Source organism: Aphis gossypii, chromosome 3 (genome assembly GCF_020184175.1).
Source record: "Aphis gossypii isolate Hap1 chromosome 3, ASM2018417v2, whole genome shotgun sequence".
Classification (NCBI taxonomy): Eukaryota; Metazoa; Arthropoda; class Insecta; order Hemiptera; family Aphididae; genus Aphis; species Aphis gossypii.
In genome coordinates this window covers 7,770,593-7,790,817 of record NC_065532.1, presented here as the reverse complement: position 1 = coordinate 7,790,817, position 20,225 = coordinate 7,770,593, and the positions used below count along the sequence as shown (strand labels likewise).

The 20,225-nt window shown below is 27.1% G+C and overlaps 2 protein-coding genes across 9 annotated transcripts in view; one reads left to right on the top strand and one right to left on the bottom strand.

Annotated features, from left to right (window-relative positions):
- Nucleotides 1–5,713: 5,713 nt before the first annotated feature.
- On the top strand, nucleotides 5,714–14,924 carry LOC114133133 (TBC1 domain family member 19). Of its 2 annotated transcripts, XM_050204252.1 has the most exons (13): nucleotides 5,714–5,837; nucleotides 5,899–6,062; nucleotides 8,544–8,741; nucleotides 10,236–10,374; nucleotides 10,533–10,620; nucleotides 11,120–11,180; nucleotides 11,783–11,912; nucleotides 11,970–12,082; nucleotides 12,164–12,298; nucleotides 12,987–13,140; nucleotides 13,848–14,049; nucleotides 14,197–14,383; nucleotides 14,774–14,924. In XM_050204252.1, exons 2-13 carry the CDS (start codon nucleotides 5,961–5,963, stop codon nucleotides 14,849–14,851), a joined length of 1,587 nt encoding a protein of 528 aa, XP_050060209.1. In that variant the 5' UTR covers nucleotides 5,714–5,837; nucleotides 5,899–5,960; the 3' UTR covers nucleotides 14,852–14,924. The 2 variants fall into 2 exon arrangements, with proteins under 2 accessions (XP_050060209.1, XP_027854578.1); XM_027998777.2 differs by lacking the exon at nucleotides 5,714–5,837 and having other exon boundaries at nucleotides 5,852–6,062.
- Nucleotides 14,870–20,225, bottom strand: part of LOC114133132 (solute carrier family 22 member 6-A-like) — a 21,698-nt gene continuing 16,342 nt past the window's right edge. For 6 of the 7 annotated variants that reach the window (XM_050204247.1, XM_027998774.2, XM_027998773.2 and 3 more), the window contains 8 exons: nucleotides 19,558–19,726; nucleotides 19,205–19,463; nucleotides 18,970–19,138; nucleotides 18,744–18,882; nucleotides 18,428–18,563; nucleotides 16,197–16,379; nucleotides 15,914–16,098; nucleotides 14,870–15,832 (listed from right to left, as the gene is read on the bottom strand). In XM_050204247.1, the coding sequence (XP_050060204.1) occupies nucleotides 15,665–15,832; nucleotides 15,914–16,098; nucleotides 16,197–16,379; nucleotides 18,428–18,563; nucleotides 18,744–18,882; nucleotides 18,970–19,138; nucleotides 19,205–19,463; nucleotides 19,558–19,726 (1,408 nt within the window). In that variant the 3' untranslated portion in view covers nucleotides 14,870–15,664. The remainder of the gene's footprint in view (nucleotides 15,833–15,913; nucleotides 16,099–16,196; nucleotides 16,380–18,427; nucleotides 18,564–18,743; nucleotides 18,883–18,969; nucleotides 19,139–19,204; nucleotides 19,464–19,557; nucleotides 19,727–20,225) is intronic. The other variant, XM_050204246.1, reaches the window with a different exon arrangement.

Sequence of the window (20,225 nt, the reverse complement as noted above, 5' to 3'; positions counted from 1 at the left end):
CAGGGAAAACGTACCTTAAACTCTAAAATGTTATAATGTGCCATAGTGCATTTTCGTGCTTCTTTCACGAATTTTGTAGCATTGCAGAAATTACGACATAATATGTTAACTATGTCATAAAAAGGTAATAAATACGATCAAAATTAAAATTTACAAAGAATTGTATAACGTTTTTTATTAAAAAAAAAAAAAAAACTAGAATAATAAATCTAAACAAACATTTGGGTTAATATTTATTAATACGGGTGTTCAATAGTCTAGAGAAATCACAAAATTTAATTGAAAGCTAATACCTCTTCTACAAAAAAAAAAAAAATTACTATTTAATATTTTATAATTGATAAAATAGAATTTGAAAGTTTTTAAAAAAAAAGCCTGAATGCACATTTGTTTTAGATCAAACTCGGTTTATCAAAGTACAGTAAGTACCTATAGTTACATTTTAAGAAACTTCTAGAAACTACAAAAACCAAGACGATGGGAAATCAATTTGGTACTATTATTTATTTTATTGGATAATTGTTTAGCTATTGAATTTACGTATAATTAATTTTAATATGTTTCCGTCGACCGTTAATATAGTATTGTTAAACCATCTACACAACCGAACTAACCACAATAAAGATTGTAATAAATATCGTTCGGATTACGTGAATTTCGGATGTTTGATTTTTTAAGGGTAGGGGTGTTACGGGTTCGGGTTAACTCGAGTGCAAGGGCCTGGTATGTTCATAAAGTAATACATGTCGCTATAATATAGATTTTAACGATAGCCGGTATAGATAGGTCTTAAATATACCATGCAGTTCGTGCAGTGTAACGCAGTACAATAATATCATTTACAGCAACCTTGAATTGAGTGAATTTTGAAAGACAGTTATCAACTTGACTTTCGTGTTATTTGGCATTACATTTAAATAATATAGGTATGATTTGTAAATTATATCATCAAGGATCAACATGTTGTAAGCAATTGTCTATGTACATTGTTTATATATACAAATATACAATTATACAACATTTAATATAAATGTCGATCGGCTATGTGGTGTATTCCTAAATATACATCACGCAACCTACGATGAGCAGTGAGCACGATTGACCATGAACTATTTAATATTTAATTTTTTAATAACAGAACATACGATGTTGACGCTACCATTTTAAAATAGTACTTCAATATACTTTAATAATAATTCAAGATTCCTTAATAGGTACATGAAATAATGACATTTTTGTTTAAAAAAAAAAAAAGTGTATAAGGTAGGTAGTCGAAAAAATAAAATCAAAAATTTCAAAATAAAAATATTTAATGATAAATAATAATTATATTATTGATTAAAACTATTTGTATTATAAATACCTAAAATATGAAGGTTTGAAGTAGATACTTTTTTTCTAATAATTTACTTTAAATTAAATGATTTAAAAATGTACTTAATATTATATTGACAAGTAGACATAGGTAAAAATTTTACCTATTTAATATCAAAATAAAAATTCCATAAGGTATTGCCATTATTAGATTAGGTAGGTATCTATCTATTACCTTCTATACATAAGCTGTATTCTAGTTTTCTGCACACTTTTAATGTACCTATATTAATATAATAATATATATGACTTTAAATATATATTAAGTTATATCAAAATTCTGTTTTGTGTTCTACACTTGGAAAATGTACCTGTCCCCAAGAATTCATCATCTACAGAAAATATTTTTTTAATAGCTAACAATTTATTAGTATTTATAACTTTATAAGTACCTAACTACATAATATAATAAAAGCATTGTATATTATACCTACATTTATTTTATTATAGCTGTTATCGTGCACTTCGTTGATTTGCGTTGCTCGTAAAATATGCTGCCTCTTTGAAAGGACTTAGGTATTTAAATTTATTTCATCATTAACTGATATTTTCAGTTCCTGACCTACAGCATCGCAACACCCACCCATATTATTACTTCGTTTTCGCTTAGCGGTTTTTCTATACTTAAGTATCTCCTTTATTTTTGTTTGGCTATTAAATTCAAAAAGATTTTTTAAAATTTAACTTTTAATTCCAGCGTTTTATATAGGTAGTAGAAATGGTTATAAAGTTATCTAGAACTATCAACTTAATATTTCGCTGTAACATTACTTTTGATGAGAGTTGAGAGTAATAATTATAGATTTAAAACCTGCTGGCTGATATCTAAATTAAAATATTTTTAAACAAATAATTAACATAGGTACTTCTATCATTATATTTTACTTTCGAAAATGTCGGTTTTATAAAGATGAATTTCTAAAAACATTGATTTAGTAGGTACCTACTTATAACCGTTTGCTTAAGTTTTGAACATAACAAATATTTTAGAAAATAAATCTTTAATTTGGCCCTTGATTTGATTGGTTTCTTATTTTAAACCTAGAGATACTTCTTGTTTTTTTTTAGAATCAAAGGTAGTCCATGATCAATTCGTGTAGGTATATACTTAAAATAATGTGATAACATGATGCATACTGCATAAATATTTAGCAACATTTTACATTATGTACCAAAAGAGAAAAAAGTTATTATATACATTAATAATATTATACTATAATACTAAATAAACCACGATATGCGGAGAAGCTGATGGTCATTTTGTTATTAGAATATCTATGTCCTATATGCCTATACCAATTGTTTGAATTCTAAATTATTAAGTATAGGTAGTGAAGGCAGGTATATGTATTTATTTGAAAATAGCATGCCCAAATGCTTGTGATTTAATTATTATGTATTCTAATTCAAAAGATTCAGAATATACTCATATCCACTTGAGTGTTAGGTAGGTAACAAATTCTTGATAATTTTCAAAAAAACTTAGTTAAATTTTAACTATACATGTTATTTAACTGTCCCTAGTAATAACATAATCTAACCTAATCTAACCAATATATAGGTATTTTAATATTTTCATATATGTTGTAAACCTAGGCCGTATATTAATTTTATGATATGTTATTTGTTGTGTATAATATAGACTCTATATAGTATATTATACTCTATGGATAAGTATAGGTCTATTAAATCTTCATACGTTTTGCGTAATATTATAGGTTATTGGTCTATGCTGTGTGTTGTGTCACACGCAGCACACACATACCTATATTAAATTAAGCATATAGTTACCATACCTAACCTAACCTAACCATGTCTGTGTTAAAAAAATTATGTGTTAAATAAACAGTAATCAACTGTATATGTGTGAAAAGTATATACTATTTATATTTTTATGTGCGAATGCACATCACCAACACGCCGTTTAATCATTAGGTACCTATACATAGGTACATATTATGTTTCTATAAACCGTATATACTAAACTATAAGTAATAGGTATGCACTTTTGGTCTACGTACCTGTCGTCTATAAACTGTAGTCACGGTATAATTGGTCATCGGAATAATTATAATACATAGGTATATATATATATAGTACACGACGAATAACACGCGGGGGCGTTTCGTATAGACCGCATCAATGCTACAGCGGTCCGCGCCAGGATCTACACTAGGTCCATTCTCTTATTCGTACGCGCGAGTTCAAGATGATCTAATAATCACCTTGACATTTGCCGTCAAGTGCACTTCATGCTTTTTCATTTCCCCGGTATAGGTAGGTAGGTAGGTACACAGATATTATATAAACCAAACGTATAATTTTCTGCGAGCCCGACGCCCAGACATGGATTTATTAAAACAAAACCGTTTGCACCGACGCCGCTCCGATATAGTTTTGAATTGGCAACCGACAGTCGATGAAGACTTGAATTAATAATTTTCGCGAGAAGATGAAGTTCGCCCTGCAGGTAACGTACAATGAATATATCAATACGTGTGTATACCTAATGCTTGTATACAAAATATTATATTAAAAACGGAAACAGCTGTATAGTATTAATTTAAAAAATAATCCATATAATGATGATGTACAAATCTATTGCTCATTATATATTGGCTACACACGCCGGGAAAGTATCTAATTTACTCGATTACGATCTTATATTTAATTTAATTTAAAATTAATAACTAATACCCATGCAGTACCCAATGATATTCAAAACAACTAGATAATATTATATTTATTATTTTATATACCTATCTAAACGATAACAATTTGTCGATTTAAACATAGATTTTGAATGATCTACCATTTATTAGCGAATGAAAAATAATATGAAGTTAATTCATAATCCATAGGTAGATTACAGGCGTGGGATATATCTGATACCTATTTTGGTAGTTTAGGTACATTTAATAATTTAAATCTTGTTTTTAGCTTATTTTATCGTTTGCCATGCTATGGTCAAAAACACTTTCTCAAAATTACTACGTTCCAGTTCAAGAAAATGAGGTAGATATTTGCATTTATTTCGTATATACACATTTATTTATAAACCATGAATCGATAAATCACAATGTAAACAATATAATAATACAATTTAAATAAGAAAAGTTTTTTATTTTTTTATTTACCATATGCTTTGTTTTACAGTTAGCTTATGAATTTCATTACAATATCAATGACTTACTCTCGGGTGTTGTGACACATCGTTGGGAATCGAAGTATGGTGATTACGTAAGAGGGTCGTATAGTTTTCTAGAGCCTAATGGAATGATCAGAAATGTAAACTACGTAGTCGACGGAAAACGTGGCTACAGAGCAATAACAAAATTTTTGAAACCACCACAAAGTAAATTATTAAATATATACTAATAATACACTTTTCTAAACATGCTAATAATTATTACAGAGTTCGGACATTTATAAAATAAACTATAACAATTTTATAATATTTACCTTTACAAATATTGTGTTATATTTTGAATTTAACTTTAGGCACATTTTACCGGTATGTGATTGTGACCGAACCGATAATAATTTATTTTCATACTTGATTACGAATTTCAGTATTTCTCAACAAATAACAAAATCATAATATTTTGAAAAATTAAAAAAAAAAAATCATAAAATAGGTCCAATACGTTAATCTTAATAAAGTAAAAATATTACTATATTAAAAGTTAGATAGGTACTTAAATTTAATATTGAAAAAAAAATGTAAATTGTTTATAATTGAAGTGGCCCTTACATACCTAAAACGGCGTATTAGGTACATACCTGTTTAATAAAACGTGTTGTATACCTATAAATTATAATACCATTAATTATAAATACTAGTATTTATAACGAATAATAAATAATAATACAAGTACAGGAAGTTTAATGCAATTAATTATTACTAATTAATAATAATATTTTTTTTCAGTGTCAAAAATCAACACATTACAGCCTTCCGAAGTACCAACTAAATAAATATCCATGATTGTACATTTTCTACTTATATAAGGTTGGTAGGCAACTAGATTTTCATAGTAAAACAATTATTGTTTAAGTTTTTTTTTCGATTAGTTATGTACATGATAATATAGTTGTTAATAATAATTAATAATAAATTGTATGATATAAATGTAATGTTTTGTATTCATTGCAAGTACTCGTAAATATCTATTATGTAATTCTGAATTCCGAATAATTTAAATAACATTTTAAAACAAGTATAGTTAGCTACATTATTTTACTTATATAGATGAGTACACGTTATATGATATTATGGCATTATGCCTATTATACTGGCTGTACCTACTCTTTACACATTTTAAACATATTTTTATACTTCAACAGTAATACATATTATACATCAAACTATGAACTGAAAAAGTTTAAAATACGGTTAATGCTTCGTGTTCTGGTTGCCAAGGTGACATTTTTTGATTATTGCATCAATAACACCAACTACAGTATGGTAACTATAAATTGCAGCCTGTATAGCTAATGTAAAACGCATACGTGTTTAACTAGGTATAAAACCTTTTGAGTGTATACCTAATCAATCGTTTAAACTTCATTAATAAATCTTAAATATGGAAGAATTAAAAGACAAAAGTTTACATTTAACCGCTGAAAAACTAGCCGAAGAACTCCAAAAAATGGATATCTATAATGAATTTTATGAAGACTTACAGGTATTACATTAAATATTTTATGTGTCTACATTTTAAGAATATATGCTAATATAATAATATTAATCATAATCAATTTGAAATTTTAACAATAATGAAACGTCGCATTAATATTTTTGTGAAACGATTTAGATTTAATTATATTGGTTCTATAATAAGTTCTTAAAATATTTCCAATATAATTTTCTTAGAAAATCAGCATGTAATAAAAATTGGTTTACGTTCTATTTATATCGAGTAATTATCGACTATACCAAATGGCAAATATTACAGTAATTATCTAATAATTATTTTGTTCTTCAATTGTTTTATCTCAGTTATACGTAATATAAAATTTTACGTTTTTATTTCATAGGAAAAATTACGTATATTTAAGGTATACATTTTATTTTTTATACTTCCTTTTAGATTTTGAGTTGTCGAAATCAGTAAAACATACCTACAAATTATTTTATTGCCTTTTTAACATCTATAAATCTTGAAATTTACTTGTATAGTTATAAGATACTTTTTTGTTTTTTTCTTTTTACTGTAATTTAAAAATAAAATTTTATATTTCGTTTTTATACATTTTCCATAATCGATTGGTGTTTATTCAAATGTATATAATAATGACATATTCTTAAAAAATGTTACATAATATTTTTTATACACAACATTTTTGAAGTATCAATTATTAACTGCCTATAAGATTAATTTCAAGTTATTGCATAGGTACTATACTTTTATAAATCTTTATTCTTACAATCTCAATCACTAATTCACATTTTTCTACGGTTGACTTACCAACCTATATATTATACATATACCTATAACAGTAAGTATATAATATTAAATAATGATATTACTAATTACCTATATGATGTAATATTCAATTTATACATATTTTAACGTTTAAATAGGTAATAGATACACATTTAGCCGATGGTCATATTATAGGTATTATGATATAACAATTATTATTTACTACAAAAATATATAAATGCCTACAATTTTACAACAGTAAGTATCGGTTTATAGTAAATTGTCGTATACAGTGAACACTGTACAGTAGTAGTTAGTGTGTTAGACGATATTTACAATTTATACCATAGAATATATTATAATTAAACATACCTACCTATTGTGTGCGAGTGATGCAACTGCAATTATTACCATCAGGTTATATCAATAAGTCAATGTAATATGATTCTTAAATTGTGTGTTATAATAATTCGTAACAGTATCTACCAGCTGGTAATATTTAGTATTAATTACTATAATATTACATAAATGACCCCGTAGGTAGGGGTGGGCCCCCACATACATAATATGATTTTTTTTCTATTTTTTTCTTTTTTTTTCTATTTTTTTTCTTTTTGGCTCAGCACAAAATATATTCTGCAGAATTTACTGTAGTCTCTCTCCCCTGCTATCATTCTGGTTGCCAACATTGCCCCCTTTGGGAGTGAATTCCACACATAGGTACGTGAAAATTCTCTTAGAGAATGGGGTACAAGTGTTACACACTGCATTCTACCCTCCCCCCAAGTGAAAAGACTTCAATGAAGACTCTGATGGTTGTTTCGATAAAAACAAATTTGAAAAAAAAATATGTAATAAAATAAGTTTTGTAAATTATGATAGGTACATAAAATTAAAATAATATAGGTAATAATATGTATAATATATAAAGCAAATAAACTGTTCTCAATATTCAATTTTCATTCAATATTTTTGTATCTTAACACTCGTAATAATAATGAAATTTACTCAAATATAATTATTAAGTGTTTTCAAATTAAAAAGTGTATTTTAAACATAGTTTAAAAGAAATGTATTTATTTGACTATTATTTAAAAAAAATGAGTATAACCACTATTTTGCACTTAAGTGCACTTACGTCATAGGGGGGGGGGCTCCAAAAATAGGAATTATGTCACTGCCCGAATTCATGATATTATTAAGAATACTAGGACTGAAAAGGTAATAGGTATACTTCAATAAATAATAATAAAAAAAAAAAATAAACAAAATTATATTATATTTATAATATAAAAATTCAGTGTAGGACACCATTCACGTTTGGTGTATGGTGCATTATGTAAATGTAAAACTACCCATAACAACTGCACCTACAGGAGGTTTCTATCACGTTGTTCGGCCGGTTATTATAATACCTATAATATGCTTATTCCGTATTCATCGTACTATTTGTTCGCGTTCGTGAAATATACCGTCAGCGTGTAATATATTGATGTATCGACACGATCACTCCATAATATGAACATAATATAATATTAATATAATAATAATATAATATCACCCTGGACCTTGGTTTATGATCGCGAGTCGCGACAGTGATCGATTGTGACACTCGCGAAGCTATGACATCACGATTATTAATTATGAATGCCGTTGTGCAATGCTGAAAGATAATATATTATTATATTAAGTCATTCCAATACCATGCAGTATCTACAGCCGAGTATTTATTGATTTTAGATGCTAGCTGCTTCTCAAGACGTATCCATAGACGACTTTAAAAAGACTCTGGTGCAAGCTGTGAACTTAGGGAGCATGGAAACTAATCTGAGAAACGCGGTATTCCATTGGCTGAGAAGTCACGGAAATAATAAACAAATTGTGGTTAGGGACGAAATGACGAGCAGAGAGTCGTTAGATTATTTAAGAAAAGCTCAAGTAACGTAAACACAATATTATAGAAACACACATAGGTATATACATTTATACACAATAGCTATGCGCACGATAGATCCCCCTAGAGCCTTTTTTTTAATGTTTAATGCATTGACTTATACTTGATATAACTTTATACAATTATTTGATGATACAATTTTCCATATTATGTTATAACTTATAAATTATCATCACGGGTATAATCCACCACGTCCTTATCTTGCAGGCTCTCAAATTATATCTATCTTAACTTATTACATCTTCATAATAATTATTAATTAATTAATAATAATTATTGTCACAAAAACTTACACATTGACACGGAGAAAATAAATAATGAGTTATTATTTAAACTGAATCTTATTTTATAAATTATGGTGTTGTATATGTTTTCATTTTAGATTCTGAACGAAGTGATGAATGTATTGATTTTACAATGATGTGTGTGTGTTTTTTTTTGTGTCTGTGTATTGCATAACTTTTCGAAATAATGCTTCAATTTCAAAATTCAAAATAAGGGAATATCGTCCCTTCGGTCCTCGGACAGGATAGTGTAATTTTACTGTAGGTATTCGATTTGAATGTAATGATTGCATTTGATAAAAAACGATTCTCAGCGGACGAGGGGATCTTTTTTATTTAATTTTATTTGTTTCTATGAAGATTAACAAAGCTGTAAATAGTCGTCCGTAATTATTTAATATTACAAAATCGTGATATCGTACGTTTTTTATCTTTTAACCGCATTTATTTTGAGTATCGTTTTGAAAATCCAAAAACGACCTCTTTAAAGTACCAGCTCAAGAACATAACGTTTCAGAAAATATGCTACACTTGTACTTTTGAACAAATTTAAAGGGAGAAAAAGAGTTTACAGAATAAAAAAGAAATAAACATCATTGTAAAATCACTACATTCCTCGCTCCGCTCAGAATCTAAAATTAAATCAAACATATAGAAAAATATTTTATACTACGAATTAGCACCCAGCATTTTCAAATTAAATACTAAATAATTTTTAAAGCAGGTATATAATAGGTGCCTATTAAATCTATGTATATTATAATGCGTAAACAATTTAGTAATATTATGTTTATGTATAATTATAAACTATTTACTGTCTTTTTAAATTAATCAGGAATGACGATTTTTTAAACAAGAATATTTGATAAATTATTTAAAAAGCCATTGGACCGATGAAATAGTAAATCTACAAGGCCTGAGTACATCTATACTTACTCTATAATATATCACACTATATTTATAGCAGACAACAGTATAATTATATTAAACCGACGAAATTAACTTAAAATTATTAAAGTATATCGTTTTTTCGTATCATAAAAATGAAATATTTATGTAACACAAAGATTATAAACTATAACTAAATGTTCCTGTAGGCCATTTGTAAAATATTTACTGTTACCCACTTGAAACTTTGCGCACGACTATGAATAGAAAAACACTTTAACGTATTAAGTTTATAAAAATATGTAGATCACGTGGGAAAGAAGGATACAGAAATCATTAGAATCGATGTGCGAAGAAATAGGTATAAATCTATCTTGTCTTCGATCCAGTGCCGATCGAGATGAAATGTTACAAAAATGGAATGAACTCAGTACATATAATACGAGTAAGACATTAATTTTTTTATAGTTCTTAAAATTAAACTTGTTTTGTCATTACTTAGTGCTATTATACCCAATTTAAAATATTGTACAATTATGAATATATTTACTGTCGATACGGATATTTCCATCAAATATTTAAAAAGTTTTATTGTGTTTTAAGGTTTAGAGAGACTGAGACCGGTGTATGCGCCAAAAGATTTTTTAGAAGTGTTATTTTCATTGCATAATCCTAACTATCGAATGATATCGTAAGTATCACCTGCCGGCTACTCATTATACCTACTACTAAAAATTAGAAACTATATTGTATATGAATATTGAAATTATTTGAGAAATGAGAATTTATATATTTATGGACTGATTATAAAAAATTTTATTTCTTACCGTTTTCGTGTTGTCATATAAATTTGTTATACTAAGACCCGATAGTTTGGATAATTAGGTACCTACCTACCATTATATAAATAAATTATAATTTTAAAAAACATATGTATATTTTTATTCGATTCAATGTTTTTACATTGTTAATTATATATTTGTCATTTATATATATATTCAATATGCGTACAATACCTGCAATTGAACACAATACACAATAGGTATACCAGATATACTAATACCTACCTAAATAATAATATTGAAATCGTATTCTTAGTTGGAGTAAAGGTGTAGTATATCTAACCTAATAATAGCATGAAATATTAAATGATAAAAAGTGTTTGATTAGTATATTTTAATTTGATTTAGCGATGACATGATATGGGATTTTTCGTATTTGCCGCTGAAAGTTAAGACACTACCAGAACTCGTAAGTTATTTAATAGAAGGTTAACTTTCATTATTCACTATAGATACTTATCTATAAAGGTACTAATTTACTTAGTTCAACAATAAGTTCTTGTGGTGCATCTAATACGTCTTTATTTTATGTTAATACTTAATATTTAAAATGTGCATGCGTGTGCACCGCAAGCATTATGATGCAAGGCTGGAGCCAGCAATATATATTTTTTTTTGGGGGGGGGGGGTCTGAATCCTAAAACCCCCTTGGCAATAGCCTTGTTATAATGTGTAAATCAAATTAACATTAGAATTTATAACTAGATAGTAGATACCTATATACTTATATATCATAATTACTTATACTAATTTTTAACATTTTGTTAAATATTTCAAATTAAATTCTCTTTTAATATCGTTTGTACGACTTTTGAAAGCATAATCACAAGATAACAAGATAATAAAGATGTATGTACCTATTAAATATTCTTGGATAATTTGTGATTGTGTTTAGAATATAGATGGTCACTTCGTTTTAGCTTTTGGATACTGCGCCATAGTCAACTCTTAACAGTGCCTAAGCAGCTTAGCTGCAGTAAAAATAGTTTTTAAATGTCGTTTTGTTTTTAGAGACACCATTTCAGGGATTTGGCCACTGCCGATTTGCTATTGGGCTTAACATGCTGTCAATGTCTAACGACGTTGTCTTGTGGGTCGACGTCCCAAGGAGAACAAGAACGAATTACTTTGGGAGAAAAAGGTTTATTTATTAAATTCACCGGTGTCAAAAATAAATGAGTAATATTTATCTTTTCAGTTTTACTACATCAGCATGCGCCAGTGTGTCAAGAGTTTCTAAAATTGGGCGCACCACGCAGTCTCCGGGGTAGGCTCTGGGCACAAATTCTAGGGTCCAATTCAAAAACTTCTGTATGAATTACAACCGCATTTTTTATTGTTAAAATATGTTGTCCATACGAGTAACGAACATTGTGTATATATTTTATTCAGGAACAACATTACTCGGAATTAAAACAGCGTGTATTGCACTACGATATGCTGATCGACAAATTGATCACGAAAGACGTTCAACTGACAGCTTGCAACGACGATCAATACTTCGTGTTTGAAGATGTCTTACATCAAGTACGTTTATAATATAATACCAGTAACCAGTACAATGTGCATGTGTACCTACTTTTATTTTATCGACTTCGTACGATTTGAAGCGTATTAACATTTAACACCGAGGGGATATGAGGATAAAGATCAAAGAATCTCTTTGATCAGTTTTTGAATCCCAAGAAAATCTTTGTTTATAGATAGCCGTTATAGGCCAGAAAGCCTATTTTAAATATTATTAGGACTTCGAGGGAATGACAACTTTCAAATACCCATAACAGTTACTTAAATAACAAATGTAAATTTGAAGAAATGGATTATTTCAAATTTATTTATACTGGGTTTTTATTTTAGGTACATACATATATTTATCTATTACCTACTAAGTATATAATATATTGCTTATGTAGTTATATCTAGTCTATTAGCCTAGCTAACTAACTTAATGGCCTCACATGGGTAAAATAAAACGAAATTGATTTACTTTATAGTTAGGTATGTCTCCGCGAAGTATAAAAATGAACTATTATAAGGCATTGATGAGTTAGGTTCTAAAGTCTATACAAATTTGAATGTTAAAATACATTTTTATACCTAACCTTTTCGTAGATTACTTGTTATGCTTACTTCTTGAAGGACTAATAAATAGTAGCATAATTGGCTTTTAAAGTACAGATGTAATAATATTTTAATATCCGTGTTTGGTGTTTAGATCATGTTGTGTTTTACTCGAGACACTGACGTATTATCAGTGTTCAACAACTCAACCAGCCATCCAATCCTAACATCGTTGAAGGGTAAGCCACCTATGGAGGCAATATATCCTCCAAACGGCATTATACCTTTTCACGGATTCTCAATGTATGGTAAGGACAAAGAAAAATCATCATTTTGGCCGAAAACGCTAACATCTTGTAAATAGTAGTAAACTGTGTAAGCCAATACTCTGGCCTACTCTCAAAAATAAAAAAGGATCCTAAAATTGTTTTTAGATAGGTTTAGAAACGTAATCCGAGATACTTACTTATAGAAGTCGCGCAGCGCTGTACAAAACACTTATAAAATCGGGTAAATTACGTATTATTATAGCATGGTGATTGAAGAGTGTGACTGCGTATGATGCTGTAGGTATCATCGATCAACGCGTATCCTACACATTTTGCGCTATGCTCTTACAGTCTTTTTAAGTATCATTAATCATCATCATCATCTAAAGGCAGCGCCTTGTCGTGATATAACGATATATTACCTTCCTATACAGTTATGAGGATTAGGGAATCTGTATGATCTTTAACGCGGTGGTATCCCTCTTGCCTTCAGCATTCTCCATTCGTTGATCATACTAATTGATTCTTCTGCCCTTTCAAGAGTTTCCCCCCTTGAAAACAAGAAATTGCCTTTCTTAGCTCAGCTTATCCGCTTCAAAAACCGTTGGCTTCGTATAGGCATCATTAATATTAATACTTTAATAGATGAATTGCGCTTTTGAACATACCACACTCTCAGTAAATGTGAAACGTTTTGTTTCTCTGTCAAATAATATTTACAAAAAATGATCGTTGTTCACTTTTAGCTGCTCCCGTTTGCTATTTGTTCAACGACCCAGTACCATTGTACTACACATTCAGAGCGTTCTATCTGCGTTACTGGTTCAGATTGCACGTAATAAGCTCACACCCGCAAAGTATACTCGGACTATGCATTTTATTCCAGCGACTTTTACAGAGACATGAGACAAAAATTTGGTCACATTTTATGAGCCACAACATTCACCCGTAAGTATTTAATATACCTATTGAGTATATTGACATGATGACAGACATCTTACTTTCGATTATGACTGCGTATGTATATTCTACAATTCTATTTATACATGTATTAAAAACCAATTAATAATGAATTCACGTTTCCTTACTCGTCAGTATCAGAGTGGTATTTAAATGGCTCATGAAAGGATTCAGTGGACATTTACTTCCTGAACAGCTACTTAATCTGTGGGACATGATCATAGCTTATGACTCTCTAGAAGTATTGCCACTTTTGGCAGTAGCGATTTTAAGTTTCAGAAAAGACAATCTGCTTCAAGTAAACACGTTACAAAATGTTGATGTAAGTACTGTTATGATTAGGTTAAAATAATACTCTAGTAGGATGTTGATTATTTAATCTAATTGAGAGACTTAAGCATTTAGATTATAGTTTTGATTAATTGGAACTATAAGTAAAAGTACCTAATTTTACAAATAAGTGTCATAGACTATACATAGGTACTACTAAATATTAAATACTTTTAATATCAATTTTAAATTATTTTATTCAGATTTATTAAAACTGAGTAGGTATTTAAGTAAATAAGCATTTTTAATCATTCAATTAAAATTTAATTATTAAATATTCATATTTGTTTTTCATAATTGTTGGTGATCAACTGGTTAATAAAATAATCAATATTCTACTGGAATTACTATTGTTGTAACTAATATATATTTTTTTTTTTAGTCTGTTCTGGTAGATTTATCATCGTTAAACATTATGTCTTTGCTACAGTTAGCACTAAAAGGACCAATTAAAATGTAATAAAAAATACTTGTTAAATAAATGTTCAAATTTAAATAAACTATTTATAATAAAAATGAAACAAAACAAACAATTATTCTAAATTAACAAACAAAAACATTTAACATAACATTTACTTGCTAGTATAAGTTATTTCTGAGATTGTTGATAACATAAAATATATTAATATTGAATAAGACTTATAACATAATAACATTAAACGTACATAAAAATTGATAGTTAGATAATTACTTTATAATAAAAATTATAACATCCGAGTAAAATTACAAAAATAATATGCAGCAGTTACTATGCATTTCTGCTGAAATATTTATAACTAATAATTTAACAATTAATTATTGTATATACAACTTCTAACACTTGATCACCGTAATATTATATTATTAAATAAAAGTGTAGAAATTTAATTGTGCATTTGAAATTCAAACATTTTCACAATGACATAAATAAGATCTAAATTGAGATATAAAAAATAAACCAATACACCTAAATTAGAATAAATTCTCTTGTTTAGTATGATAAAAGTAGTATTACTGAGATCATGTGCAAAAATTATTTGAAAACTGTATTTTAACATTTAACATATTGAAATTATTCAATTTTTATTTTTCTGAATAATTTTAACTCATTAGTATTCAATCCATTTAACATCAATTTTATTGATTCCTTAATAAAACAACAGTATAGAATATATTGTCTAAAAATTTGTAATCGACAGTTCAATATTGTCAGAAGTATAGACATAATTAATAGTTCATATTATGTTTATAGTAAGAAGTATAATTTTTAAAAGTAATAGAATGACAAAAAGCACTAAAACTTACAACAATTAGTAAATTTAACAGATCTAGTAATTTTCATGTCTTCTAGAGTATCTGGTAATACTGTTCCTTTTGTCTCAGGCAACATTAGAACCAAACTTGAAACAAAAATACCTAATACGCCACATACTGTACTTGGAATGTACCAGGCTTTAGCTCCCTAAATAACAAAAATTTAACAGTAAATTTTAACATTAACCTTTATAACATGCATTAATGGCCATTGGTCATTAGTTATTACCAATAATTCAACTACATATGGTGCAATAACAGATCCTATTTGGGAAATAGTCAACGATGTTCCAAGACCAGTATTTCTTATTGTAGTTGGATATAACTCAGATATATAAAGCAAACTAACTGAAAATACTGCACTCACACAAAATTTTCCAAGCAAAGCAACAATTAATAAAAAATTTGCATTTTCTAAAAAAAAAAACATTATAATGTATTAGTACAAGAATTTAAAATTAAATATACTTGTTATCTTTCATATTATAAAATATAAAATATATAATATGTACCTTGTGGTATTGTCAATAATGCAAGCTGTAAAATTCCGGATGCAAAAAATAAACCAGAAACTGCTATTTTGCGTCCAACATAAAGTAATAATGGAATAGTTGATAAATATGCTAAGCCCTCAACAACTCCATTCAATGCAACATATATGTAACGGTCAGCAGTAATATTATCGCCATTTAATGCTATAAAATAAAAATAAAAAGTATATTTATTTTAGCATGCTCAAGATAATGTTTTTTGATTTCATTAAATTATGCTAAAAAAAAATTTAATTTAACTATTATGAAATGTTTGATTTATCATGATAACCAATAATAATGTTATAATGTTAATTATTTATTTATTTTTCAAAGCCTTTATTTCTATAGAAGTATAGATTACAACTTAATCTAGTCTCTAAAGAACTTGTTAAGTTAGAAATAGGGACCTGCTTCCATCTTGGCACACTTCTTATTATTTCATTAGGAAATCACAATTTGTTAAACTAAATAATACTCCAATACTACTAAATAATATTGGTCTAGCCTAGAGTTCCTCAATATGGACATTTTAGCCTTTTTTAAACCTGTTTATCAATTCATTTTATTTCCTATTTAAAAAAGGTAAATATCTTATATGCTGATGACTCCTTGGTGATGTCATAACAATTGTCTATATAATTTATTCTCTTGCTCATTGTCAAAATCTATAAGATAATTTTGGAATATACTATTATAGTTTCTCTCTTTCATTTGAACATGATAAGAACTTAACCGTAAATAGTGTTGAAAGCCTTTCCTTGCAAAAGACGATAACTACCTTGAATATAATATTCAAAATAGATTTTTAACTTACATTTCTATCATTCTCAAAAGTCTGGTTATCTAGCATAAAATTTCACCTTTTTGGGCCTTCCGTAAAGTCCACTTTATTCGACAGACATTTAAAAACTTAATATATCTCTTAATTTCTTTTTAAATGGGCTTTCAGATTGTTTCAGATCATCTCAAAAGAATCTTTTTTAGAATTCCTTCTTTTATACAACAATCATTCATCTATTTGCTGCACACACCACTCTGTGTGTCCATAATCTATCTCGTCGCCATATATTCAGGAAATATACTTATGAATACTTATAATGTTAGATTTAGATTAAATGCAGTAAATTATTACAGTAAAATTAAAGTAAAACTAGTTAAATTTAGTAGTATAATTTAAGAAAAATCATTGAGTAGTATGTTTATGTCTAGTAGTGACTGTAGAGAGCACATTTATAGTATTACCTATTACAGTAATAAAATGAAGATAGAAAACAAAAAGTAAACTCAAATTTAAAATACAATGAACATGAATATTCTATACTTTATATTTAAAATTTTGAATATCAATTAATGTTATATCAACCGAATGAAATAAAAATTAATAATTTAAATATTAAAAATTTTTGATCAAACATTTGACAACCATTATGTCACTTATAAAACCAATTATATTGGTAAAATATATATGTTTTATTAATTATGAATACTGAGTGATTCTTTTATTGAAAAACATTTATTATTTCAAAATATATTTAATGTTTTTGGATATGTTTAATATAATTTCCAGTCAAAATAAAACAGCACTTTTTATATTATTGTTATAACATTTTGAGTTTTTTTAAATGATAATATACATTTCAATTTCATAAACTGACGGAGAATATTAAATTAAAAATGTATGTTGGCGTTTAAAAAAGTAAAAAGCTCAGAGTTATAATACAAATATTCAAAAAAAATATATATAATTTTTGAAACATTGCTTTATTTTGACAAGAGATTATGTAAACAAAATATTTTCAAAAAACTTATGAAATTTTGAAATAATGAATGTTGTATTATAAAAAAATCACCTTATATACTATATTAAATGCTAATAGTACATATTATATTATTCAATTGTATTGTAAATAAAAAAAGATTCAAATAGTATTTATAGAGCATGGACTAACAAAGTATGTGGTAAAAATGAATTAATATTTAAATATTATATCATCAGGCATCATACAAATGATAAGCCAGAGAAAAAATTATAAGAAAATATTTTATAATTAGTTAATATAAGTAATCCAAAAAAAAAATTATTACATAACATAAATGATAAAATTTATAATACATTATTCTATAAAGGACTTATTTAAATTAAGTGAATAGGTATATTTATATATGTGAGCTAATTTTACTACATAAATAAATTTAGATTTTCAACTTACCAATCACGTAATATGACAGGCCACAAACGAATCCACAAGAAAAAGAAATGCTTGTCTTGGCAGATAAATCCCAAGTAGAAAACAGTGTAGTAAAAGTAGATAAAAATTCCTTACATTTCCCTTGACTCTTTTTTGACTACTTTATTAAAACAAAATATTTGTTAAAATAAAAGTGATTATACAATTTATTACATTAAATGTACTGAAAGATAAATTATATATACATTATAAATTCATTATATTATTATCTAATAAAATATTAGGCAATAATAATGAATGTGATTGATCATTAATTACAAAATTGTAATTGACAAACCTTTCTAATTTCAACCATATCCTCGTCATCATCATCTTTATTAGCATGAACAGCAGAAGGGACAAGCTTAGTCATCACTTCCCAAGCCTGTCTTTTTCTACCTTGAGACATCAACCATTTTGGAGATTCTGGTAGAAACCTTAACAATAAACATTATATTATAATCAACCAAATATAATATATGTACTTGAGCACTTTTCATAAAAACATAAATTATAGAACTTGCCAACATTGTATCAATAATCCAAACATTGGCAAAGATAAAGCTAAAAGCAACATTCTCCAGGGTCGTACATAATAAGCAATAATTGATAACAAAACATAACCAATTGGATACGCCATATTCATTAAAAGACAAAGCAATGTACGAGTTTTACCACTTGTCAGCTCAGTTACTGTAATTAACAAAAAAGTTTTAATTTTACAAACATAGCATATTATTTTTTAAACTTAATTATTACATATTGTATAAGATGATTCATAAATTCCAGATCCAGCAACACCGATCAAAAATCTCGCAATTAAAAATAATACATATGAATCCATTAAGGCAGCAGACGGTCCCGAAAACATGTAAATTAAAGCTGCTAAATTGAAAGCAAACTTCCTGCCATAAATATCCGAAATTGAACCAAATAATAATCCACCAATGAACTTTCCAAAAGCTATAGCTGCTTGAATATTTGACTTCTTCGCTACGTTATCACAAACTAAATCCCACTAAAACATTTTATAGATTGTTTAGTAAAATAAAATATAATAGGTATCTTTTTTTTGTAGATTATTAATATTAATTTGAAAAATATTTACTTACTTCAGTTACAACAGATTCTCTGTTACTATATCTATAATACTGACAAGGTTTAGAAGAGGCAGTTTCTAAATTATTCATTGACCAATTGTAACCATTTTTGGCAAATAATGAATAATTTCGATCATAATAAGAACATTCTTCAATTTTGTTTGATGAATAATTTTGATGCCTAAAAATATAATATTCATAAATTTGGTATCAATACATATTTTTATAAACATTAATAAAAAAAAAATAATGCCAATAGAGATATTAATACATGGGTAGTTTATATTTATTTATTATACTAAATTAACAATTTTAATAATACTATCTTTGAATTTTAATTAAGATGTTTTTACTATCAGTTTTCTGTATGTAATATTTTAAAGTTTTGAGAAATACTTAGATTTATTTACCTACTGACTACAAAGTGAAAGAGGATTAAATTAGATAATTTAATATTTATTTTAAATCATTAATTTCCGAGTTAATTTCCAATTGATATACAATTTTAACATAATTCCAGTACCTATAGTTACTTTAATTATAATTTCAGTCTTAATGTTGGAAAATTCACTTGAAAATTGAATTTTTTCCCATACATTGTGTAAAAAACTAAGTCATTAATTTTTTTTTTTTTTTTATGTAATAGGATCTCTCTAAGTACTGAACAATATTAAGATTTA

What these genes read in the sequence shown, in the direction of transcription:
- LOC114133133 (XM_050204252.1), top strand. Translation starts at nt 5,961, where the DNA reads ATGGAAGAATTAAAAGACAAAAGTTTACATTTAACCGCTGAAAAACTA. An exon ending in GGTCCAATTCAAAAACTTCT is followed by an intron (nt 12,083 to 12,163) that starts GTATGAATTACA and finishes TATTTTATTCAG; the next exon opens with GAACAACATTACTCGGAATT. An exon ending in ACACGTTACAAAATGTTGAT is followed by an intron (nt 14,384 to 14,773) that starts GTAAGTACTGTT and finishes TTTTTTTTTTAG; the next exon opens with TCTGTTCTGGTAGATTTATC.